The sequence below is a fragment of the Protopterus annectens genome, chromosome 7.part0 (genome assembly GCF_019279795.1).
Source record: "Protopterus annectens isolate FY-2018-M chromosome 7.part0, PAN1.0, whole genome shotgun sequence".
Classification (NCBI taxonomy): domain Eukaryota; kingdom Metazoa; phylum Chordata; order Ceratodontiformes; family Protopteridae; genus Protopterus; species Protopterus annectens.
In genome coordinates, this window is record NC_056739.1 from 1,250,907,863 (window position 1) to 1,250,934,090 (window position 26,228).

The 26,228-nt window shown below is 41.5% G+C and overlaps 1 protein-coding gene across 1 annotated transcript in view; it reads left to right on the plus strand.

Moving 5' to 3' along the window:
- The window catches only part of DIS3L (DIS3 like exosome 3'-5' exoribonuclease), an 830,646-nt gene that overhangs the window by 519,185 nt on the left and 285,233 nt on the right, over nucleotides 1–26,228 (plus strand). The window contains 1 exon segment of the mRNA XM_044077862.1: nucleotides 8,178–8,357. Within this exon segment, the coding sequence (XP_043933797.1) occupies nucleotides 8,178–8,357 (180 nt within the window).

The window sequence follows — 26,228 nt, forward strand, 5'->3', positions numbered from 1 at the left end:
GTGAGGTAATGTCAATCATAGTATTCTTTAAGGAAGAAATTTAAAGTTGATTTTTTTTTTTTTTTTTTTTTTTAATGGAAATGCGATTTTGGAAAAAAAGAGAAATACTTTAGTTTTTTGGGATTTAGTAACGTGATTATTTTGTAGCCAACTTTCAACAGAGTTAAAGGCTTCTCGAGTAATTCACTGAAGATGCATTAGGTGGACTGAAATGTATATTAGGGTAGAATTGTCAACTTATTGTATGAAGAAAGGTTACTGAGAGGATTTGTGCAGATTGTTAGTGAATATATTGAAGAGTAGAAGGTTGAGAATGGAGCCCTGTGGCATCCTAGTATTGACCAGAAGGAAGGGAGAAAAGGTGGAGAGCCATTTAACACCCTGGTATCTTTCTGTCTCACAATTCTACTCCTCTGTCATTCTTTTTAACTCCTCCTCTTACCTCACTTTTCACTGTCTATGTATCTATGTATTTTTTTCTCTCTCACAATTTTACTCTTGTGTCGTTCTTTTGGCATCCCTCCCATGCTTCTATCATTTTGATGTATGAAAATGTTTGTTTATTTATATATATATATATATATATATATATATATATATATATATATATATATATATATAATTTACTCTCTGAAAATATGATGTCCTTCCACATCACTGTCGCAGTGTTCATAATCAGTGGGATAATCTTCCAGAGATAGCTCTACGTCCAGCCTGTATACCAAAGCTTTAAGTTTTAACGTCATACATCAGACGTATGCTCTCCACATAAGCATGTAACATAAAGGTGATGTACTTGAAACTTGTTTGCCACCATTCAAATGCCATAACTGAATGTCGGTCTGAATACCCTTCGCCTCTCTTCATATTCCCATTCATCCTCTGTTCAGGAAGTTTTTATATTTCGTTATTCCTTCCTCCTCTCATTTTTAATTCTCTGCTTTGTGTTTTGGGCTTTCCACAGACCCAGGAGTGTTCACCAAGTGCCTGGCTCCAATCATACCTTTCAGTAGACTTTAATGGGTACAGATATTTCCCCTGTCTGGACAACCTGCTTCTTCAGGCTCCCACAGGATCTGCACTTTACCAGACTCTTTTTGCACACTGGGTTTCACCATCAGTCTGTCCCGTTACCTTCTCAGGATCACATCTTTCTGGGTTGCAGAATTCAATTTGTTCCAATGTTGGCTTCTCTGCCTGCTGCCAAGGTTCTCTCTCTAACAGTATACTTCCAGTCTTTTGTTTCCTCTGTTTCTCATGCCTGGTGCCCTTTTGCCAAGCTTTGTATGAGGAAGTTCCAGTGATACCTGCAGCCAATGTGGCTACAGCATTGCCACCCTCTTGGGTTTCCAGTTCCCTTACTCGCTTCACTCAAACTTGAGCTTCAGTGATGTATTTTGCACAGATCCCTCAACCCAGGTGTTCCTTTCCAACCTCCTGTTCCCTCTCAGGAGCTGTTTACAAACACTTCAGGTTAGGGGTGGAGGGCTGCTTATGGTAGTCTGAGGGTTCAGGGTGTTTGGCCCACTCATCAGCAGCTGGAGCACATCAACATAAAAGAGATGCAGGCACTTATCCTTGCTCTCCTGGCCTTCCACTCTCTTTGGTTCTCAGGCCATTTAAAGGTCTCTACAGATAACAACACAGTCATAGTCATGTGGTACATCAACAAGCAAGAGGGCAGAAGGTTTCATCATCTTTGGAAACTAGCCCTTCAGGCCTCGGATCTAGCTATCCAACTGCAGGTTTCTTTTCAGGTGTTTTACATTCTTTCAGATCAAAACCTGGTGGCAGACTGAACACCTCCAGTTCACAACCTCATGAATGGATACTTCACAGAGAGGTATTTCTGGGCATAGTTCATTGGTGGGATATTCCTCAAGTGGAACTTGTAGCTTCCCTTCTGAGCAAACAGTTTTCTCACTTCTACTTCAGACCCCCCCCCCCAAGTCCCCTGGCTTGGAGGGTGAACGCCATGTCTTTTTCTTGGAAGGGGGTGTTCCTTTATGCTTTTCCTCCTCCACCTCTTCTTCCCAGGGTCCTACAGAAGATCAGACAGGACTCTCCAAGAATCCTATTGGTGACTCTGTTTTAGCCCAGACAGCATTGGTTCTCCCCCTCCTCTTTCATCTGGCCAGGGGCAATCATCACAAGTTACCTCACCAAATGGATCTTCTCACACAAGACTAGGGATCTCTTCTTCACCCTCATCTGTCCACACTTCACTTGACACTTGGGATTGAAACACTATCACCTGTTTGGCACCAGTTTTCAGAGGACATGCTTGAGGTTCTGCAGGAGGCAAGGAAACCCAATACCCTAAAATCATGCAGTCAAAATGGAGATTTTCTGTTTGGTGTCTTAAGCTTCACCAAGATCCCCTTTCAGTGGAGGTCTCTTTGGTTCTCTCATGCTTGTGTGAACTGCTCCTTGCTGGTTTGGCATATTCTTCTGTTAAAGCTCACTTTTCAGCAATTTTTGCCTGTCTGGCTTTGAATCCACTGCTGGCTTGTTGTATTGAAGTGAAATAGTTCTTGAAAGGCATCCTCCATATCAGGCCCGCAAGAAAGCCTATACCTCCTTATTGGGACCTTAATTTTGATCTTGAGAAATTGACCCAGGCTCCTTTTGAACCTGCTGCTGGTGGCTCTTTGCAACATTGTATCTGGAAGACTGTTTTACTGGCTGCTCTAACCTCTGTCAAGAGAATTTCTGAACTACTTGCCTTAATGCCGATTTCCCCTTTTTAGATTTTTCATAGGGACAGGGTGTCTCTGGGTACTAATCCTTCTTTTAGGCCAAAGGTGGTCATTGAGTTGTCCCTTAGCCTACCCAGCTTTCTACCTGGTTTTACTTTGAATTCTGCTAGTGAAGAAGTTCTTCACAGACAGCTCAGGTATTATTTAGACAAGACAAAGGCCATATGCAAATCTGAGCAACTTTTTGTTTCTTTTCATGCCAGGACATTGGGTTTGGCAGTTTCTGAGTAAACCATCTCCTACTGGATTTCGAAAGCCATTTTCTTTTGCTATTCCTTTCATGGCAAACAGTTTTTACGTTTGTTCGGGCACACTCTATCAGAATAGCAGCCTCCTCTGGGGCTTTCTTCAAGGGTTTGGACACCAGTTCCATCCCTAAGCTGCTACTTGGTCTTCTCTGTGCAGTTTCACTAAACCATACAACTTGGATGTCATTTCCTTAGCCAGGGCAGGTTTTGCCAAGGCTTTCCTTCATGGGTTTGTGGAGTGTCCTCTTTGCCTTCCTCCTGCCCCCATTTCTTACAGTAACTTTTGTACTCTCCTATATGTTATGAATACTGCAACAGTGATATGGAAGGATGTAATACAGTTGTACAAAATCTTACCATAACAATAGATGTCCTTCTGTTCACTGTTGCAGTATCGAGTCCCTCCCTTCTGCCTCCCTTTCCTTCCTTTTTCTACCTTTTTTCTGATGGGAATATCTGACTGAGGGGTCTTTGCCTTTCTCCTTAGGCATCTCCCCTTTCCCTGAATATAGATGTTCTCCTTTATCCTGGGGTGGCTCTAGTTCTCCTGGGGCACCTCAGTTCCGAGTTTGGAGCATCCGTACATCACCTTTATGCCATATGCTGATGTGGGGAGCATACATCTGGCGTACAATGCTGGTAAGAGTTAAATGCTCTGGTATACTGGCTGAACTTAGGGTTACCCTTAGCATGAGATCGCGTTGATTATGAATACTGCAGCAGGGAAGAGAGAGACGACTGTTATGCTACGATTTTACACAACTGTATTTTATGCATGTCTGACGGTCCTAACTCCTCTACCTTTAAAGTACATAATTTCTTTTATCTTTTTCTCAAGTAATTTAATCTAATGTAAAGATGTTACTATCTTAAAAAATGTAAAAATTTTTCTTGTATTGTACAAATGTAATTGAGTTATTGTAACTTTTCAATATCAACCATCAAAGCACCAGTTCTACTATTATTTCTGTTCAAGGAAATTTTCTTTCATCTGTGTAAAAGTGCTATTGTTATTTCTGTTTAAAGAGCTTTTCTCCCCAGGCCTTTGCTGAAAATGGAACTGAAAGCCCAGTCATACTCTGTTGGTAAACAAATGTCAATAACTAAGTAAATATTAGTAGAAAATGATTCAAATCGAATGGATCAGCAGACGCGAGGATCAGTTAAGTCTTGAACATTTGTAACTTCTTTTTTAAAAAGGTACAGGGGCCTCTTTTAGGAAAGCCAGAAACAAAATCTAAGCTGTAAATGAGGTTGCTGTATTGCCAGATCATCTACTCTGTTGCCTCTGTTTTGAATCTGACCATTAACTTATTTATCGAGTGGAAAAGGGGGGACTACATATATCCTGCTTTGTCCCATCTGTCTGATTCAATTTGAGGGAAGTAGCCATCCATTAAGATCAGATCTGGCAACTCTAGCTAGTAATCCAATCCTTGAACATCTTCAATGCTCCTATAATGCAACAGTTCCTAGCCCTACCTCAGATCTCATTTGCCACTTTCTGGAATGGATGTGATCCTAGTCACTTAGCCAAGTGCACTGCTTAATTTGATTCCACTGACTTTTAGGTTGATTATTTCAGTTTCTGCCACGTTTTTCTTCCTCCTAGTCCTTCACTCTCCTTAGTTTAAAAAAACAAACTTTTTCCTCAAATCCTTTGTCAGTGATGAATGTGTCACTTCATTCTCTGTCTGTTTCCAGCTCTTTTTCATCTAGCTAATTTTCTCCAGCTAAGAAGTCTGTCATTTTGTATTTGTTACTCTTGGTAGTATTACAATTGCAATTACCTACCATTATTTCTTTGTCACTGGCCTTTGGGAATGTGGGTTCGCAGTATGATGGAATTGAAATATTGCCTTTTTTTCTCTGTCTCAGACAACCGTTATAAAATAAATTATGGACAAGAGTTTCAAAAAGTGTGGCAAATGTGGCACCAAAATCCCACCCCAGGATGCACACGAACTCTGTGTGGTATGCCTGAGGCTAGAATGTATTACAATGGATTGCTCCATTTGCAAAGTCTTTCAGCCTCATTCCTCAGGTGAAATGAAAAAAATAAATTGTTCCTTGGGGTTCTTCTTCCTCCAGACAAAACTGAGCAAAAAGCAAAGGAAAGTGATTAAGAAAGAGCAGAAATCTGAAAAGAGAAGAAAAAGACAATGAAGAGAAGGAAGGAAAAGAAAGACCAATGAACCAGGTGCCATCTTAACACTGAAAGTTTCCTGACCAGATCCACAGCCATACCAGTTTCTGTGCATTCTGCTTCTCCTGTTCTGGGACCCTCCTGCACAGAGCATATTGTAATTTCTGACAAGTCTTCAAAAAAGACATTAAGCATTCCTCTAAGAGAGAGATGTCAGATTTGTTTTTACCACCCTCTGTCAACATCTTTCCTCAGGTTTACCAGGTCCTTCTGAAGTGCTTCAGGAATGGATTTGGTTATGATGATGAGGGCAGTTTTGAAAGTCAAATTGAAGGTCCTTTGTCTCTAGGGCAGCTCAGGTTGGACCACATTCTCCACTGCTAACTCCTTCCCCACTCCCAGTTTTGGCACCAGCAGTTTTGGAACTGATGAAACACACAGAACCCGAAAGCTTGGTACCTATTAGCTCTGAATCTCTGTGCGAACTCCCTCACTGTCAAGTCACTTGATGCTGAAGCCATTTAGTGTTAATGGAGTCTCAGAGCCAAGTACATAATGCTGGGTCTTTGGCATGGTTATCAGTTCCCATTTGCACTGTTTCATTTTTGGTCTTGGTGTGTTTGGCATTCAAAGTGTCAGTTCTGATCTCGATATCAGAGCCATTTGGGTCTTCCGTATTGGTATTTCCATTCTTGTTGGTATCGATTTACAAATATATCACTGATTCAGGGACCTTGATGCCAGAAGATTCCAGAACATTTTCCAGAGAGTGTTAACCACTTCTAGGAAGACACTGAGCTCCTTTGACATAGGCTTCAACCCTTAACATTCAGTTGGAACTTCAATCCTCTTGTCATCTATTGCAAGGATAGAGCAGACGTGAAAGGTTCACGTGCCTGTTCCATAGGCTCAGGCAGAGCTCTCTGGTGATTTGGATGAGTTTCCACCTGCTCTTCCCAGGAAAACGATTTGTAAAAGGAGAGACATTGACTCCTCTATGGAGTCTCTTACTTCAAACACTGATTTTGATGCAAGGGAGGGTTCCCACAGTCCCCTCCAGAAGGCACAAAGTTTTGTAAAATCCTTGCATTAGTCCGCCAAAGGGAGTTTTGACCTATCATCCTGCCCTGCCATTATGGAGAAATGTTATTTGAGGCTTTTGGAGGTGCACCTTGTACCTCCTGGGTGATACCCCCTGCTAACCTTCTGATTGACTTGCTCACAGGGAGGGCATGGCAGGAGCCCATTTGAACTGAGGCTATCCCAGGCAACCAGGTAAAATCCTTTGCCCCCCCTCCCCGGCCACGACAGGTAACACTGAAGTCAGAGCCTTCTGGTAGACTCCATCATTGTAGTGGCAACCACTGAGAGAGAGCTACCTGTTGATAAGTGGCTTTTCATCCACCAAACAATCTTATAAAATGGACAGAACGCGGAAGTGAGCTTATGCCTTAGGCACATTTGCTTTGATTGCATTAAATTACATTACTTCCATGAACTGCTTACAGAGAGGCATAGCTAAACAGACTTTGGACTCTTAGCAAAAGGCAGCCCCTACTGAGCAACAAAAGCATGTCAGAGCTCATCTGGTGACAATATTGAATATTTCTAATGTCTTCATGAGGCTGCTGCTCAGTGCGATTCCTGGTGCAGCTAGGGTGGCAGCAGCTGACATACCAATGAGGAGACTGGTTCCTATTACTTGATTGAATGTTTAGGTTAACGAATACCTAAACAATGGTAATAGTGAAAACAAAAAATGTGAACGGCCAGTTTAACGCAGGGAAAGAATTCCCTTGGCTGTTATGCAGATTTTGCCCCTTTCCCCACTGCAGAGCGATCGTAGAGGTGGTATATTTAGTTAGGGGGGTATGATGGGGGGTGAAGCCCCCCCACATTATTTTATTTTTTATTTTTTTGCGGCCGAGGGAATTCATTCCATACATTAAATTGGCTTTTCACTGTTTTAATTTTTCGATGTTACCAGGTGGATGTATAGTTATTAGCTAACCTAAACTTTCGTTCAAGTAATATAGATGCAAGGAGATGTGTGGCTCTTCCTCTGTGACTTTGTAGATAACTTTAAAGCATCTTTTCTCAATGCTTCCTATGATGGTTATTTGTCTGGGCCTAAGGTTAAAGAGAAATTACAGAGTAGAAAGGAAGGGTGTCTGCCTTATGAGTATGATTTGAGACCCCACAAAGATCCTACAATAGTAATCAAAAGTGTCTCAAATCTTTCTGGTTCAGAAAGTGACAACATCAGCCCTTTGACTGTTCCAACAGGCATGGCTGAAGCAGAGGTGGCCTTGTCAACGGTTGCAGCCCCAGGACTGAGGTGGTTTGTGTGGCAGGGGTCTAGCAAACATTTTTTTTTTGTACGAAAGAAAAACAAGGATCTCAGGCCAATTCTAGATCTCAACAGCATAAATCAGTATGTTACAAAGACCCAGTTCAGGATGGACGCAGTGCAAACAGCATGACCCTAATTACTGGCAGGTGGGTGTGCTTGATAGGCCTTCAGGACACCTATCCCCACATCAATATTACCAAGGAATCCAGAAGGTTCATGTGCTAAGCAATGAACCAGTCATTACCAGACCTCAGGCAATTTCTAGATTCCAGTGACGTAAATTATGTTGTGAAGACCCAGTTCAGGATGGTCATGGTGTAACCTGTATTGCTCTTCTCATCTGCAAGCAATTGGATGAGCTCGATAGACCTCCAGGACTCCTATCCCCACATCATAATTGCCAAGAAATCAAAGGCCGGTTTGTTTCTAGCAAGGAACCGATCAATATCAGAATCATGGTCTGCCATTTAGTCTCACTACAACTACAATGTGCTGCATTGAAAAAATCTGTCTGCTGTATTCAGTATTGTTGTTGCTTTGCCAAGGACATTGGTTTAAATCCTTGTATAATGCATATTCACAAAAAACACATACTTTGGTTTCTGCTGCTTTATGCAGAATACATTATTAATATTTAAATTTGTTTCTGAATTTTGCATTTCTTCGTTTAGAATTAAGCAGTGATGTTCTAATTAATGGCATGAAGTGTCGAAACCGTGCAGTCCATGGCGATGTGGTAGTTGTGGACCTGCTACCCAGAAGTGAATGGAAAGGAAGAATCACTGGCCTTTGTGACAATGAGAACGATGACAAAACATCATCAGAAATCCTCAGTGAACCCATGCCTACAGGTAAAGATAAAACAAACGGAGGTGTATTAACAGAAATAACTAGTCAGAACATGTTAGTCTTTGAAGGAAAATATATAATTTTAGACTTTACATTTATCAGTCTTGCAGTACTGGTTTTAGATATTCTCAAGTATGTAAATATTTTCACATAACCAAATTCTGTAGGAATTACTAGGGACAGGACATAGAGTATTCATTTTAAGAAATAAATAATTGCACCAGACAAACGGACATATTGCTGATTATTTTGAAGACTGTAATTTATATGAAATGTTTCGAATGAGAAGACTTGTCAAGAAAAGGTCTATATTTAGCCAGAAGCAGTGAGAATGAGATTCATAAATGTTGTCCACATTGAATAGGATTGGTGTGCAGATAAAATCACGCATCATAGTCCTGTGTAATTAACAAAACATCCTGTGCAGCTCCCAGGGAATGGCTACATATCTGTATATCCGGTAGTAGTATTGTTTGTGACATGTTTGTGCATAGTTCATGTAGCTGTATGGTGTGCACCAAGGGGAGCCTGAACAGCATGTAACAGTGTAGTCAGATGTCCCTGCTAATGGCAAGATTGGTACAGCACAGGGTGACAGACACCCTGCTGACTCCATTGGCACCACAGAAGGATATGCACAGAGGATTGCAGGGTCAGCTGAAGCAATATAAATTCCTGGCAGCTCTAAAACTGTACTTTATACGTAATGTGACCCTTACCTGTAAGGCAGTGCTCCATGGATATGAATATTAACCTCACAGAATTGTGTGTATCCAGCTGTGTAACCCAGTAACATGCTGAAACACATCACTCCCATTATGTTGCCAACGCATTTATTTAACTGATGAGCTGAATTCTGGTACACATGCACATGTACTGAAAGTTATACAAACCTAGATCTTAACAAAACACGCCTTTCGATATGTATACTGGCAGCCTGTGACCCAGCAGCAGTGTTCCTGTTGTGCAGTAGCAGTGAACTGTACTGTCTGTGCTGCAGAGTGCGATACTGTCTGTGATGTGCCTTAGACACACTGTCAACATCTTTCCAGAAAAAACACCTGTATGGCCTTGGGCATTTGAAGTCGGGGATGCCTTTGCTAGCATTTCACATATTAATTCATGTTGCCCACCTCCACCCCCATTTAGTGAAGTGATGTAGGTGCAGTTGTTTAACGATGTGCATATCCCTTCCAAAGCCCCTTGATGTTAACCTCCCTTCACTGCCATGCAAATGCTGATCATTTGTGTTTTCAGTTTGATTATTATGAGCACTGACTTATTTTCGATTTTACTTATGTCTATATTTGTTGATTGGAAGCCTGGAAAGAAAAATTATATTTTCGTGTGAGTTACAAGAAACTTGAATTTAAGTTATTGTAGGTTCCCAGAGTGTTAATGAACATATCACAGACAGAGACATTCAGAGTAGTTATACTGTTGGTAAAGTGCCCAATCTGTGACTCTACATCCAGCTGTTCTTTTGCAGGTGGTGCACATCTGTGTTTGGCTGTTGGGGGGGGGGGGGTAGTAACATGCCACATACAGAGGATGCTTCTTATACTGTACATGTTTCCTGAACTGTCTAGATGGGTTTATGAGTCAAATTCCTGACAGAACTGGACATTAGACATCTGCCTAGTCTTTTATATGTGTAAATCCCATTTCCTGATGTGTTCAATGGGGGCTCACATTTTGAGCAGTTCTGTACATGTTATTTCTCAGAAGGTGCACATTTGAATGTGACTTTTGTCTTTAGGTAATGACTTAATTGAGATGTCCTGCAGAAATGACTGGAGGTGTTATGCTAGGTATCAATAACCATCTCTCCCTTTTTCGTCTGCTGGCTGCTGAAATCATTTGATTCAGTTATTCTTGTAGGATGACTTCCTCATACAGCGCTTTACTTCTAGGATAAGGAAACATTTCTGATTTGCATATCTGAGGTACTCTTAAACACTAAAGTTTTCACACACTATTGTGAAATGTATATTTATATAGAGAAAGAGGATGTCTAATTCACAGAGTAATATACCTCCAAAATACCTTCTTCTCATTGTTTGCTTTGTGGTATCATGTGACACACTGAATGTTCTCCTACTGCCAGTTGAGAGGTTATGTAAAATTATAGTGTCTTTATTTTTTATTTGTTTGAATTTAGGAGTAGCATGCTGATCCACCTGTACTATTTGCAAGATAATCTCAGGGGCATACAGATTTCAAGTAGACAGACATCAAAACAAAAAAATTGGCCTTACACTTTATTTTAGATAATATGTAGCATAAAGCATTAATTGTGTAAGAGGCATAGTATAATGCAATCAGTCTAGATTTGTTGATGTAATAAGTAAGACCTTTAAGAATCCTGAGAGTTAAGTATGTATTTATTGATCTAATTGAGTTGAGAAACGATATGTGAAAGTGGAGGTTTATAGAGGAGCTGGAAGAGATGGGAAGTGTTCGTTAAATTATTTGATAGGGAATGAGGAGTGAATAGAAGCCCTTTTTGTGTCTTATCTGAATTTAATTAGGTTTCTGTTAATGAAGTAAGACTTCACAGACAAAAATGTCTGTTCTGTGTACATGTATAGTTGGTACAGAGTCTTTAGTTTGTTTGGGATTGCCTGATCCATGCAGTCCTGTAGGTGCTGGTAGAAGGTTGATCTGATCTCACCAGTGAGGGGTATGCTGATCATCTTATCACTGTATTGTGGCATCATTCTAGGTGAAGGCGTCAGTGTGTCTGACTATGGAATCACCAATGACAAGTGTGTCTGGCATTTTATGTGTATGATTTGAAGTTGTGATACCCATGTGTGGTGTGAGTATGTATTGTTGTGTGTGGTCCTCTTCTCTGTCTGTGTCTGGTCTTGCCAGTCCTAGAGAGAAGAGCTCAGCCCTCCAGGCTATAGTTGCATCTCTCGCATGTATTTGTGTTTTGTGGGAGAAGGAGAGGATTGTCTGTGTACATGTTGCAGTTTCTGTTTTTCTTGGTATTACTTTAATCATTCCTGTTTGCCTGTATTTGTCTTACCTTGCCCATTTCTGTCAGTACTGTCAGTGTGTGCACATACATTATATATAAAACGTGAATATAAATTTACATTTTATTTCATTCGTTGTTATTTAAGGAGAACCTTGACACTTGCTTAGTGAACTTAGTTGCACAATGCAAGTAATGGCTGTGGAAGCAAGTCTCAAGTGCTATTCATTCCCTGTATCTGAGGAACAAGAATTATGTCTACATATCAGTGTAGAAGTTCACCAAACTGCATGCTTTTCGGTATGGGAGAAGGCATACTGTCATCTTACTAAATTGTCCTTCCAGTTCTAGAAAGGTAATCTATATATTGCTTTTTTACTGGATTCAAATCATTTGTGATCTTTTCTTCTTGTTTTCGCATGCAAATGCAATTATTTCATGGAGTATAGTTTTGCAGCATCCAGATATGGGCATGTCAAGTGGAAAGTAACAGTCGCACTACCAACTTTTATTCTAAAATGAAGTTGTCCTCAGGTGCTCTTAAATAGCTAAAGAAAGATTTTCATTTGTATCCCAAGGTGGGTACGTGATAGGAAACCTAGAATTTCATAATTTTTTTGACATGCACTGAGCTAAAAGTTTACCTACTTTAGAACATGATGATTCTTTGCAACATGAAAGCTATTCTAACTGCTCTCTGTGGATATTAGAACTCCTGAGTCTCTCTATTGTCTCTCTAATGGGTCTCTAATAGAATGTGTAAATGGCTGAGAAAAAGGGGAGGAGCTTCATAAATGTTTTTGAGAGCTATACATTCCAGGGGCCCTTAAGGTATACATGCCTCTATAAAAGAAGAGGCACTGCTTACCACCAAAATACAAATGTGTAGAATTCAAGCTTCTTCATGAGGTAGAGCATCAAGACAGACAAAGAAACCAAAGATGAGAGGCATTTAGATTGCTGAGAGATCCAACATCTATCAAGGGAACACCTAGCAAGTACTTTCATTTTTTTGAATTGGAGACTGGCACAGGGTTAGGGTATAATTAAGTGGAGTAGGTTTAGCAGGGGAACTGGACATCTGTGTCGAGGACATTTTAGTTTGTCAACTGTTGTCGTAGCATTGCCGCATAGTCACTTTCTGTACTACAGGTGATGTACTGAATTGTTGTTTCAGTAGAGCAAGAAAAGTTAGTAAATTTTATGAGGAACATAATGTTTCTAGAGAATTCCAGTCGAATGAATGCAACAATAATGTTATATGTTGTCAAAAGATTGGACATGCTCCACTTAAAAAAATCCCAATCCCTCCGAGCTACTACGCTCTAGGAACCTAAACCTTGTCACCACAATAAACAGAACATGCTGGAGGGATAGATTCCTGTCCCAGAGACGTCCCATACTCTGGAACAGACTACCTATCTATGTCAAACAGAGCTCCTCATTAGCACACTTCAAGAAAAATCTTGATGATTGGATGGGTAATAGGAAATTCACCCTGGGGATCACTTCTGTGGCTCTGCTTGACAGAGGCACAAGAAAATAATTTTCTTGGGTGGCGAAAGCCAGGGTACCTTTTTGGCAAGGCTTGTATAAGCTCTAGGGCCAATAGCCTAGTACCTACCTATGAAGTAGGACCCCTCTGGGTGTGCTTGGTCTCTTCTCTTGTTTTTCTTTGTATTTTTGTGAGCTGGATACCAGTGTACAGTTGTCGATTTTATTCATCCAGTCTGTCCGATCTGACATATGGAACCTTGAGCCACCATTCGGATCCGTTCCAGCAAATTCAGTGCTCCAGCCTCAAGCCTTTCAAAGTCTTCCCTTCCCACAATGCCTTGCTTCCCCGACTAACTCATATCTTGTTCGATAACATTTGAAGTTGCCGCAAGATCTGGGCATATAAGTGCTTCACCTCTTATTTCTGCTGTTTGGTATTGCATATTGCATTTTTGAAGCCTTAAGTGTTAGTAATTAGTAGGGCTAATTATCATTTCTTTCATAGCTTTGTCGTGCCTTAGCTTATGTCAAGAAATAATAATTGTATAGCTCTCTTTGTTGGCATCTTCCTTCCCCCTTTTCTTCCTTGGTAGTAGTAGTAGTTAGTTACTCGTTAGTGTTTCTTAGGCTTGTTAGAAAGTTGATTGCTTCTGTTTTATAGCTTACATCTTGTAGTAATTTTTGACATTGTATTTATAGAGTGTTCCTTGGATTTATTAGTGGAGAGTGGTTTTAAGTGTTTTGGTTTATCTCCTTTTGAGTGCTTATTGTGTTTGCAGACTTGTAGAGAAATCCACCAGTTTTAAGAAGTGTGCAAAATGTGGACACAAGATTCCTCCTTAAGATCTCTATGATCTTAGTGTTGTATATTTGGGGGTTTCTCATCTAAGTGCATCCTGTGATATTTATGCTGATTTTGGACTTAGGATGTTTGCAAACTGGTGGAATAAGCTGATTGTTAAGGAGCTTTTTACTCTGGATCCAGAACCAGCAAAACCCAAAAAGTCTGGAGATAAGCCCTCATTGAGAAAGAGTTTGTCTCAAAAGCTTTGCTGAATAAAATGCTATATTTTTTACACAGTTTGAAATCATCTTTGAGTCCCATTGTGTTTGTGCTGTGGATCCTTTAGTTGGAACCAGGTTTTTTTTTTGGATATTTGTGCTGGCTTTGTACTAAGGATTTTGCAAACCGGAAGAATAAGCTGATTGTTAAGGAGCTTTCTCTTCTGGATCCAGAACCAGCAAAATCAAAAAGAGTCTGGAGATAAGCTGTCCAAAACAAGGACTCTGATCCTAAGCAACTTCTGAGTGATCCTTAAATTCAGTTGTCATGTCCTAAAGCTCAAAGGTTTGAGAAGCATGCCACATGGACCCTTTGCACTCCTAGGATCCAGAAATAGGAGTTTCAATTATCATCCATAACTCGGCAAAGAAACAGGAACATCCCTGTTAAGAATCTTCCTCTGCCTTTTCGACAGAATCCTTCAGGTTCTATAGAAGTATTTCAGAGATTGATCTACTGTAGATTGTCTTTTGCAGAGGTTCCTGAAAATGCAGATTGAGATGAGGATCATTGCAGTTTCATCTGCAGAGGTTCCTGAAAATGCAGATTGAGATGAGGATCATTGCAGTTCCATCTGCTCCAAAACCAGTTAGATCTGTTCATTTCAGCCCTATCTAGGCACCCACAAAAGTCTGACCTTTGACTCTGGTCCTTTCAGAATCATGTTGTCACCAGGATCCTGTAGCTCAAGATTTCTTACTAGAAATTTAATCAGTTCTGGGGTTTTAGGATCTGACTCACCCAGTTCCAACCTTGTCAAATCCGATGCCCAAGTCTTTAGGAATAGAACAGAGCTGGGCACCACTATTGGTTGCTTTGGAGGTATTTGCCTTCAATGCTTCAGGTCCAGTCCCCTTCTTGCTACCGGCCCCTTGGGTAGAATGGCAGATACCTCCTGAGTCCTTGTCTCGCTCTTCTGTGGGGGATTTGGATGTGACTACAAGAGCAGCGTTCTTGGATCAACTAGAGGATAGTGCAACATTTTGGGTGCTAGGTAGGATTATTGCTTCCCCACACATGGCAGGTTGACAGACTGCACTGGCTGTGGTGCCTTACCTTGACCCTCACTCTGGCCTTTTGACTTCTGCAAAAGCATCCACTGGTCAGAGTTGTTTCATTGATCCCAAACATTCTGCCCTGGTGCATTGACAGTTCTCAGAGGACTCTGGAACCCATCCCCAGACCCACCTAAAAAAAGGGTCATGTAAGAGGAAACATCTGGACTCGCCTTCTGAATCATTCACTTCAGATACTGACTAGGAGGATGGAGAAGGATCCCTCCTCCTGAGGATGCTTTTTTAGGAGATATTCTTGACCTCATGTGCCAGAGGGGATCCTAGCTCACTGAACATAAGTATAAGGCAGTATTGTTTGAGGCATACAAAACAACCCCTTCTATGTCTTGGTTGGTTTCTCCTACCAACAAGTTAATAAAGTTGACAGTGAGGAATTATTAGCAGGAAATTGACACCTGTGCATCAGTCTCAAGGAAGATAGATAAGATAATCCATTCTCCCATGAACCAGCCATTTTGGTCAAAACTCCATATGTTAACTCCATAATTGTTGTGGCAGCCACTGAAAAACATTTGTCTGAAGACTCTTTATCCATATGCCCCACAAGGAGTCTCGGGCAGTGGACAGACTGAGGAGGAGGTCATGCTTCCATCTGTTTTGCTATTTGGGCCATGCACATGAGATTCCAGAGGGATCTTGCTCAACAAGTGTTATCCATTCAGAAGAATCCAATTTCTCCAGAGTCAGAGAAGCAACATCAAACCACTCTGTGGATCATGTCCAACATTACCATCCTTTCCATGTGCTTGGTGCACAGTGCAGCAGATGGAGCAGTGAGAACAGCTTTGGCTAGTATTGCTATGTGATACCATGCTTAGTTGCATTTGTGATTTTGCTGACAACTTTAAAGTGTCGTTCACCATGTTCCATTTGCAGTTGCTACTCTCTTTGTCTCTATAGTGAAAGAAAGGATGCAGAAAAGTGGGCAGGTAGCAAGACTCTCTCTTTGCTGAGAGTGAAATTAGAGTCCCTTCAGTACCCATTTAACAGGAACTAAAAAGTGCCTCTATTTCTTTGGTTCATAGGGTCATAGGTGTTTACTAAGCTAACGACCACAAGGGCCTTTTTAAGCTCAGCCATGCATCCCAAATCTCTGACGAGTTCTGATACCCTTGATAAGTGTAAGCATGGACCTGGAAAATGAACCATTTGCAGGTTACCTGTTTGCATCAGAGACATAGGTGCCAAACCAGGGATGAATTTCCATTTTCCCATCCAGTTGTCCAAGTTGCACTTGAATAGGATTAGGGAGGAACTCTGCTTCAACATGGATGGGGAGCCTGTTCCATAGACAGGGTAATCTCTGGGATACATACCTATCTCTCCAGCAGGTCCTACTTATATCACAGGCAAGGTTTAAGTCTTTAGAATGGGTAATTCTGATATGGATATGGTCCATCAGAGTGGGGTCTGACAATGGCCCGTATGCCAGGCATAGATCTCCCCTCAAAAGCCTGTAGGAGACGGAATACAGTGATAGGGCTTTGAGGCGGTCTGCATAGGACATATTACTTATGCCCTGTATTCTATTAGTAAAGAACCTCTGTGGACATTCCAGTTGTTGGATATGCCTTGTTAGGTACATACCAACGGGGGCATTGTACTCGATGATAGGTCTGATGAATGCTGAATACAGTGGAGCAATGACTTCCTTGGACTTGGATGCCATACCTTTGTTTATAAGTTGAGCAACATAGAATGATTTCCTCACCACTGCAGACACGTGATGATCAAAGGGTAGATTACTATCTATGTGTGTCCCTAAGTCTCTGACTACTGGGTCAACTCTAAGGGGTGGGTTGTCAATATGATAGTTACTAGGGCTAGATGACTTCCCAAATGATACTATTATGCATTTCTTGGCATTTAATTTTAGTCCATGACTCTAACACCAGTTGTTTGTCTATGTCAGCCCCTCCTGGAGAACATGTGTGTTAGTGTGAGATGCAATGACGGCTGCTAATTTGCAATCATCTGCAAATGTAGTCAGCCAGAGACCACTGACATTGGCCTTGACTTCTGAGAAGTAAATGCCAAAATGGAGCAGTCCAAGGACTGATCTCTGAGAGACTCCACTTGTGACTAGCCTCTTTGTAGAGGTGGAATCCCCAATTCTAACTTCCTGGGTCCTGTCTATGAGCCAGTTGGCTATCCACTGGGTGACTTGCGGGTTTGTACCTTATCTCTTGAGTTTGTCAACAATGCCCGAGTGGGGTATTGTGTCAAATGCCTTGGCCAGGTTAAGGTAGGCAGTGTGATAGATTTTGCCCTTATCCATTGCTTTGTTGACCTTCTCAAAGACGTCCACCAGTTTGAGTAGGCATGATCTGCCCTTTATGAAACCAAACTGGGTTGGGTCCAGTGTCTGGAGGTTTACTATATCTCTGGCGATCATCTCCATAATAATTCTTTCCATGGCTTTACATAAAAAGACTAGTGAGATTTATGGGTCTGTAGTTTCCAGAGTCTGTAGATGGCCCACCTTTGTGCAGAGGGATGACTGTTGCCTTTCTCCATTCAGGAGGCACGAAGCCTGTTTGGAGCCTGCAGTTAAATAGCAATTCCAGAGGCCCTGACAGGTCATGTTTCATGCTATTTAGAAGGCATCCTAGGATATTGTTTGGTCCCATTGATGCACTGTTCTTGGTGTTAGAGAGTGCACATCAGTAGGACTCCAGACAGAAGTGGTAGAGGCAAGCACTTCAATGGATGCAGGCGCAGGGGCAAAGGTGGTCCACAGAGCTAATGTTTCTGTGGGACCTTTTTTTACAGATACCCTCAGAATCTCTGAAGGTCTGCCTGAGGTAGTTGGGGAAGATGCATATCCCACTACCCACACTTATGGTTCACCATCACATGAGACAAATGGGTAAGAAGGATCATATCCAGAGGTTATGTCATTCAATTTTTAGAAGGTCCCTATCATCTCTTCCATTGCCAGTTGTCCCATCCAATAAGGCAAAGTACGCTATGCAAGAGGTTTGTTCTCTTTTACAAAACAAGCACTGTCCAGGAGTTCCCACCTGATCAGCTTGGGTCAGGATTTTATTCAAGATACTTTTTGATTCTAAATAAATCAAATAACCTAGGCCCCGTTTTGGACCTAAGCCTCCTAAAGAGTTACACTGAAAGGACCCATTTTTGAATGGTCTTGGTGCAATCAGTTCTTCCATGTCTTCAGAAGAACGAATGGATGTGGTCCATAGATCTCCAGGATGCATACCTTCACATAAAAATAGTGAAGGAGTCCAGGAGATTTTTGTGCTCCCACTTGGGAGATGGTCACTGTAATTCAGAGCTCTACCTTTCAGTCTCACCTTGGCCCCCACGGTATTCACCCAGTGCATGGAGGTAGTAGCAGCCCATCTGCTATTCCTTGGATTCAAGATATACCCTTATCTGGATGACTGGCTCCTGTTTTCCTCTTTAAAGGAGTCTCTACTACAAGCCAGAGATTACCTTAAACTATGCGTTTCCCTAGCCATATCCATCAGTCTAGGAAAATCCAACCTGATTCCCACTCAACGTCTAGTCTTTCTGGGATGCCAGTTGGACACGCTATAACCTTGATTTCTCTTACCCAGGATGTAATTTTATCTTTGAAAACTGGAGTAAAGAGACTTCTAGATTCTGGAGGTAGATCGCACTCCAGTGAGATTAATTGTAAGGGTATTGGTTCTCATCCCGTCATCAATATTAATAGTGCAGTTAACTCACTTCCATTTGAGGATTCCGCAGTGGCTACTTTAGTTACAGTGGTCTCAGAAGTTTGACCCTCTGCCTCATTCCGTTGTTAACTCAGTTGTGCAGGATACATCAGCAGTAGTGGCTTCATTCTCCACTGGACTCTGCAAGCAGGCAGGCTCTTCTAGGTCCCCTCCCCAGTAGCAGTCATGGACATGGGCGTATCCTTCCTCTGGTGGTGGTGGTGGTGGTGGGACACTTTGAAGGGAGAACGGTCCAAGACTTTTGGTCAGACTCCGAAGCTTGTCTTCACATAAATTTTCTGGATAGGAGGGCTGTTTTCCTTGTGTGGCAGGAACCACGGGGCTGTCTTCCTCTGGGAGTGATAAATATGCAGATGGACAATATGACAGTAGTCCTGGTACATAAACAAGGGGAGCCAGATCTTATTCACTTTGTAGTGAGGCCATAAGAGTGTGACAGTGGGTGATGGCCCCTCACTGGTTTCTATTTGTACCACATGTCCCCAGTTGAATCAGTAATCTAGTGGAAAGGCTCAGCAAGAATCTCCTATTGCTTCATGAGTGGTCCCTGAAGTCAAGCAATTTCCAAATAGGTATCTAGTCACCTCATGCTGTGACCTGTTTGTTCGACCTCTGAGAATGCCAAATGCAGCAGCTGTTTCACCATTCTGCTTTATCAGGAACAGACCCCCAAGGACAAATCTGTCTCATCATTGGCCCCCAGGGTTACTTTACACCTGTCTCCCTGTTCCCATCATGATCAAGAACATACAGAAAGCCATCCGGTGCAAGGCAACTGCCATCCTCATAGCTCCATTTTTGGCCCAGACAGATATGGTTCCCTTTCCACAAGCCATACTTGAGGGAATCCCCTTTGTTCCTCAGTCTGCTGCTGCATCTCATCACTCAGCCCTCTGGGGAACCTCACCTGGATATTCACAACCTGAAGTTGACCACTTGGTTTCTCCAGTTCCTGTGATGGGAAGGGATACATCTCTTCTTTCAGATCTTGTATATGTATTCACAACTTCTCAGAAGTCCTCTACACGTAGAGTCAATTGCAGTAAGTGGAAAAGATTTTCCTTATAGGCTGAATCATAAAGCATAGAGCCCCTTTTCAGCTTCTGTTAGGGATATTCTCCATTTTCTGTCCTTATTTAGCTATGATACCAGTTTCTCTACTGTCAGTGTACAGCTAGCAGATATTTTGTCCTTTCACGTTGGCTTTCAGGATTCTTCATTGGCTTCTCACAGACTTTGTAAAACGTTTCTTAATGACACCTTCCTGTTTGGACCACTTGTCAAGGTACCCACCTTGTTGCTTGAATTTCATTTTGGAAAACTTACCCAAAGCTCCATTTTAACCAGCAGCTTATGCAAAGTTAAAGTTCCTGTCCTGGAAAACCATCTTCCTAGTAGCTATTACTCTGGCTAGGTAGAATTCAGAAATTTATATCCTGTCCTTCATTTCTCCCTGCATTATATCTGATAAGGAGAGAGTTACTTGAGGACCAATCTTTTTTTTCAAAAAGTAGCTTCTTAGATCAGTCTTTCACAACCCATCCGTCTTCCTGTATTCTTCCCTAACCACAAAATAAAGGGGAATGCACTCTTCATACATTGGATGCACGCAGGCAGCTCCATTTTTACACAGAATGGAACCCTTTAGAAAAGATGAACAGCTGTTTGTGTCCTTTGCCCAGAACTAGCTGTGTAAGAAAGTATCCAAGATGTCCTTCTACCCTCCAAGCTGAATGCTCATTCCACTAGAACCGGAGTGCCTTCAACAGCATTCTTCAAATCTTTCCTTGGATGATATTTGTCAAGTAACTATCTAGTCTTCCTCTCATACACTCATTAAATGCTAAGTTGGACTGCATTTCCAGAGACAGAGCTTCCTCCAGAGTCTCCATCCTGAAAGGTCTCCTGTCATGAGGCCACATGGGATTCATGTAGCTAGGGATTCTGACCCGTATGTCAGATGACTGACTGGATGCATAGGATATGAATGTTATGTATTTAATGTAATGAAAGATCCTTTCTTCAGAGTCTGTACTATACAACAGCCCACACGTCTTCCCCCAACAGTTTATAGTACCTGAAGGATCTTCCTTTCTGGATCAAAGGCAGTGCAAGTACACTTCAGGTTTGGGTGTCAAACTTGATATCTTGTTTAGTCAGGTGAAGGCAGGGCATTATGGAAAGGGGAAGACTGAATGGCTTGAGGCTGAAGCACTGAATTTGCTAGACTGGATCTGGGCAGTGGCTCAAGGACCTCTATGTTGTATCTGACTCTGATGAATGGATCTGTTTTTATGGTAAGTACATAACTTTCATTTTTAGACTATCCAGTTTGAAGACATGACAGTTGAATTTCTGTTGATAGTGGATAATGATGTCCTCTTGTCCTCAAGTGGCTATGATCACTGGCTAGCATCAGAGCAGTTAACTACTGGGTGCAAACTGGTTAGGATAGTGATCAACATTTCTAAATTAGAGATCATTCTTCACCCTGAAAAGAGAGTGGGCATCTCTCTGCAGGTGAGGGGAAAAAGCTGTTCTCAGGAGATTAAATATCCTGGATGTTTAACGCCTGGATAGAGGAAATCAGGAGACAGGATGCTTCTTAATTAGCCTGAAACATGACCTATCTGGACCTTTAAAGTCACTCTTTAACCATAGCCTGCAGATATGCTTTGTACCATGTGACTGGAGGACTTGCAATATTCATCCCTCTGCAAAAGAGCAGTCCATCAGTGGACCCTTCAAACAACAGATCCTTAAGTCTGACAAGTCTCATATGCAAACACATGAAAAATTATCACAGATATGATTAATAATGGCATTGGAAACTTTCAGACAATGGATCCAGCCCAGTTTGGCTTAGTCAGTGGCAGATCATGCCTACTCAACCTGGTGGACTTCTTTGAAAAGGTCACCAAGGCAATGGATGAGGTCAAAAGGGTGCATACTGCCTACTTTGACTTGGTAACCCCTATGTTACTCACTGGATAACCAGGTAACCCCTATGTTACTTGCTGGATATCCAGCTGGTTCTGATAGGACCCAGGAAGTTACGATATGAGAGACCACCTCCACAAAGAGGCCTGCAGAGTCCTTCAGGGATATATGCTAGGCACGCTCCTTTTTAACATTTACTTATTGGAGTTCAAAACTAAATGTCAAAGGCCTCTGGTTGATCAAGTTTGCAGATGACTGAAAACTAGGAGCAGTCATAAAATCCCCACAAGAAACTAACATCTTACAGGACTTATGCCAAAGCCATGGCTTAAAACTCGATAGTAAGAAATGCATAACAGTAACCTTTGGGAAGTCGGCCATTCGAGGAAACTACTTCATTGATAGCACACCACTAAGAGTGGATGCAGCAGTCATGGATTTGCAGATATATGTGGATAGTAACCTGGATTTTGACCAACATGTGTCTAAGGTAGTAAGGAAATCATTGTAAGTTGCCCAGCTTATAAGCAAGGGTATGGCATCTAGGTCCATGGGGTGTCATTGTTCTTCTGCATTTGGCTGTCATCAGATGCATCATTAAATACAATGCCCCTTTGTCATGTACCTGACCAGGCACATGCAGCAACTTGGAATGTCCATGGAGGTTCCTCAGAAAGAATACAGGGTGTAAACGGCAAATTGCTTCAAAGCTCTGTCTCTGTACTCTGTTTACTACAGACTGTTGAGAGGCAATCTGTACCTGGTGTATGAGGCATCCTTGGAACCTGTTTGGACCTTTTGCATATCCCCAAAACCAATAGCATCAGAACTACTTAATCCAGGAACTTGAACCTTGTTTGTGACACAAATAGGACATGTTGAGGGGGACCAGTATGTGTTTTAGATAATTCTCCTCCTCTGGGGCAGACTTCCCATCAATGTAAAGCAGAGTTCTTCCTAACGCTATGCAAGTGTAACCTGGACCAGTAGATGGCAAATCAGAAATTCGCCCCAAGTCTAGCAACTGTGTCTTTGATGGACAGAGGCAGTCTGTAAAACATGGTCTAGCTTACATATACTCCTTAAAATAACCTCTAAGGCCAAAACAAATGGGGATACATTTGGGTTGCATGGCTAAGCTTATAAAGGCCCCAGTGGTCGTTAGCCTAGTATACACCTGTGAACCTTTGAATCTGTGAATGGGTGTAGCTGCAGCAGAATTGCAGACATCATACCAGATTGTGGTGAAATGAGAGAGGAGCCCTAGGACAAGGCAGGCTGACAGTTTACTAGTCCGTGTTTCAATCCTCCCCTCTTGTCCTGAACTTTGGGTAGTGACTGAAAGGGTGATGTCATGCATACTGGTGGTGGAAATGAAGTTCCTTCATAGTGTTGCTGGGTTCATTGTGGAGGGAATCTTAAAACCTTAAAATGGCCCACAAGGGCAGTTAGCCTAGTACTGAACTATGAATCTTGAAGTGGAACCACTGCTCCTTAGGACTGAGAAGGTCCACTTGAGGTGGTTTGGACACCTAGGGGGATCCAACTTGGACATTTCTCGGGGAAGATGTGCCAGGTACAAAACCCCTGGAAGAAGGCCTCAAAACAGACCCTGAACATACTGGATAGAGATTATATCTCTATTTAGAGGACTGGGAATGTCTAGGCATCCAACAGGGTGTACTGGAAACTGTTGCAAAGCACAGGGAATTCTGAGAGTGTAGTGTTCAGCTTGCTGCCACCATCACCCTCCCCAGGATAATTAGTTTAGAAAGTAAATGAATAATAGGAAATAGCTGAATCACTGCTTATTGCCTTAGTCTAACTGTACGAGGGATTATTGGCATTATAGGAAGCAAACAAGTTTCTTGGAGAAAATTGAAAATATCTAAAGGGAGTAAACTATAGACCATAACTGCTACTGGTCTAGCAACAAAGGTGTTGGCTGGTGAAAAAAACATAAAATAAAGTGAAGTGAGTATGACTGCCAGAATAAAAGAAACCTTTTGAATCTTTTTCACTGGAGTGATACTTAAAAGAAGCTGTTAGTCCAGAAAGGTGGGCTTCTTGGTTTGTAAATGATAGTACAAAACACTAATAGAAGCAAAGGCAACTTAAAATGAATGAACAAAAATAATGAGCGTTAAGCTTAAGCAGTAGTTAGTTCTCCACCTTCTTCAGACAAACAACAAAAAAAAATTCAAAACACACACATTTTATAAATATTACTAATGATTAAGAACCCATCCAATAAAAAATTCATTCAAACTGAATTACTCTCCATAAAGGAATAAAGAAGTGTGTGAGTAGGGTATGTGTGTTGACACAAAACAATACAAATACTACATACATATATATATTCCTGATAAGCGACATATATACACACAAACCAGTAAACATAATAAATTATGATTGTAAATGATAGTGCCACTCTCAGATGCTTGTATTGTTGAGGAATCCCTGAAGTGAGAGTGACCCACATAGAATTGTCTATAGCAGCTGTTAAGATATCACAGGTAAGTTAGTGCTGGGAGGTGTGTGTGTGTATATATATGTGTGTAGAGAGAGAGAGAAGTCGAAATACGTTGAAGGCAGAAATGTAAAAAATATATATATTTGAAGAGAAAAACAAAAGTGAAATATAAAAATATAGCCCTGCTGAATTTCCAAACTAAAACAAGATATGCACGATATTTAAAGTATCTTAATGTAAGGTTAACAGTCCACAAAAGTAATTCATACAGGCTGTGTTCACACAGCCCTTCCAGCAGGAGGCTACCTTGCTTTCAGCTACAAAGCAAAATTCCTTACCTGAACTTGCCTTAGGACATATCCACAACTGACCCCAGATGGACCATCCAACATTAATAACCACAAATCATTGGCTAGAGCCACTGCTGTGACCCACTGAAGCTCTAACTGAGGAAACTTTTCCTTGATTTGGCTGTTTCCGATGACTTCCTCTTATACAGGGTACAGGGTTGGCGTAATGTAAGGTGTTTCCCTCGCAGACAAGTGGTACAGGATTTTATCCTCACTAAGAGGAAACTGGCTAGGCTTAAAATGGTCCACAAGGGCAGCTAGCCTTGTATTTACTTGTGAACCTAATTATGTCACTGATGTAATCAGTTTCTTAACTAGATTGCTATGTGAGAATTTTACAGACACAAGACATAATCGACAACTGCGATGTATGTTTTTTTCCAAACACAAAATGTGGCAACTGTTCTCTTCCAGCACAAAACCACCAGTCTTGGATTCAAAGGGGTGTCTGTAAGATCTGGACAGCCTGTCAGTATTCCTGTTAGCCAGTCCTGGTCTGCATAACAGTGCACTGAAAGATTTGAAGGTCTCACTTCTAACCATGTTCATCAGTTCTTTTTCCTTAACGTGGATTTCAGTGTTTTGTTGAATTTCTCTATTAAGCTGTCAGTATCTGGATGATATACTTATGGATTTAACTGCTTAACCGTGAAGCAATGGCACACCTGATGCAGTACCCTTGACATAAAGGCTGTACATTGATCAGCAAGTGTCTTTGTTTTTTTAGGGATACCCAGTTTAGAGAATAACTGTTCTACTTCACTGACAATAGCCTTAGCATTAGTATTGCCCTAATTTTACAGCTTCTGGAAAATGAGTATGTTATTCACTATTTTTGTGTATGGCCTCGGTATATTCTCTCTCATGTCCTCCTTAAAATGTATACCCATTGTGTGTTTTAAGTTTATATGGCTTCCCCTTGAGTCTACCTGTTCCATTAACTTTCTTCACTAGTGTGTCTTGAGGCAGACTGTGCAGCTTCCTCTCCCAAAAAATGGTACAGGGATTTCTCCCATGTCTTCCTGTACAAAAGGTAGTTCCAGGCAAATGTCTGCTTCTGTTGTACCTTTTCCAGTCCATAACAATCCTGTTAAGAATTCCATTCTTTTTCAGCTTTCTGCTGCTTTTAAAGAGAAATGAGCTTAGAATGCTGCATTTTCTTCCTGTCTCAATTTCACAACTCACTACTATTTCCTTGCACTGAAAGTCTTCACAAGCAGCCCTGAATAATTTTTTATTTGCCTCCTTGTTTCTGCACTAATACTTTAATTGTTTGTGCAGGTATCTGTCTTGTGTAGATTCTATCAGTTCATCTTCAATACATCAATATTTGGTTTTCTGCTTACCCTGCATTGGGGCCAGTTTTTGTTAACACACTGGATCCTTCTTACCATCTAACTCTGACCAAATTCTAGTTTGTTGCAGCTTTCCTGGTTTGATTATGAATCTCTGTAAGAGTTTCACTGTCCTGCCCCCCCATTCATGTGTCGGTACATCAAGTGGTTCCATTTTTTTATTATTATGCATATCAGCCTGCCAGATTGTTTCAGCAGATACTACCTCCTACCACAAGGGTAATCACGCTTCCAGAATATAGTAAAGCTTGGGCATCTCTCCTTCCCAGAAGTGAAGTGTTTGCTTGTAGCACAGTGCCATAATGCTGACTCGGTCCCAGCTTCAGTTTTATACATTCCACGTGAACATTTTAATCTGTAGCATACATTACCAGTTTTTCACACTTTTATTACTCGTACTCTTGTCAA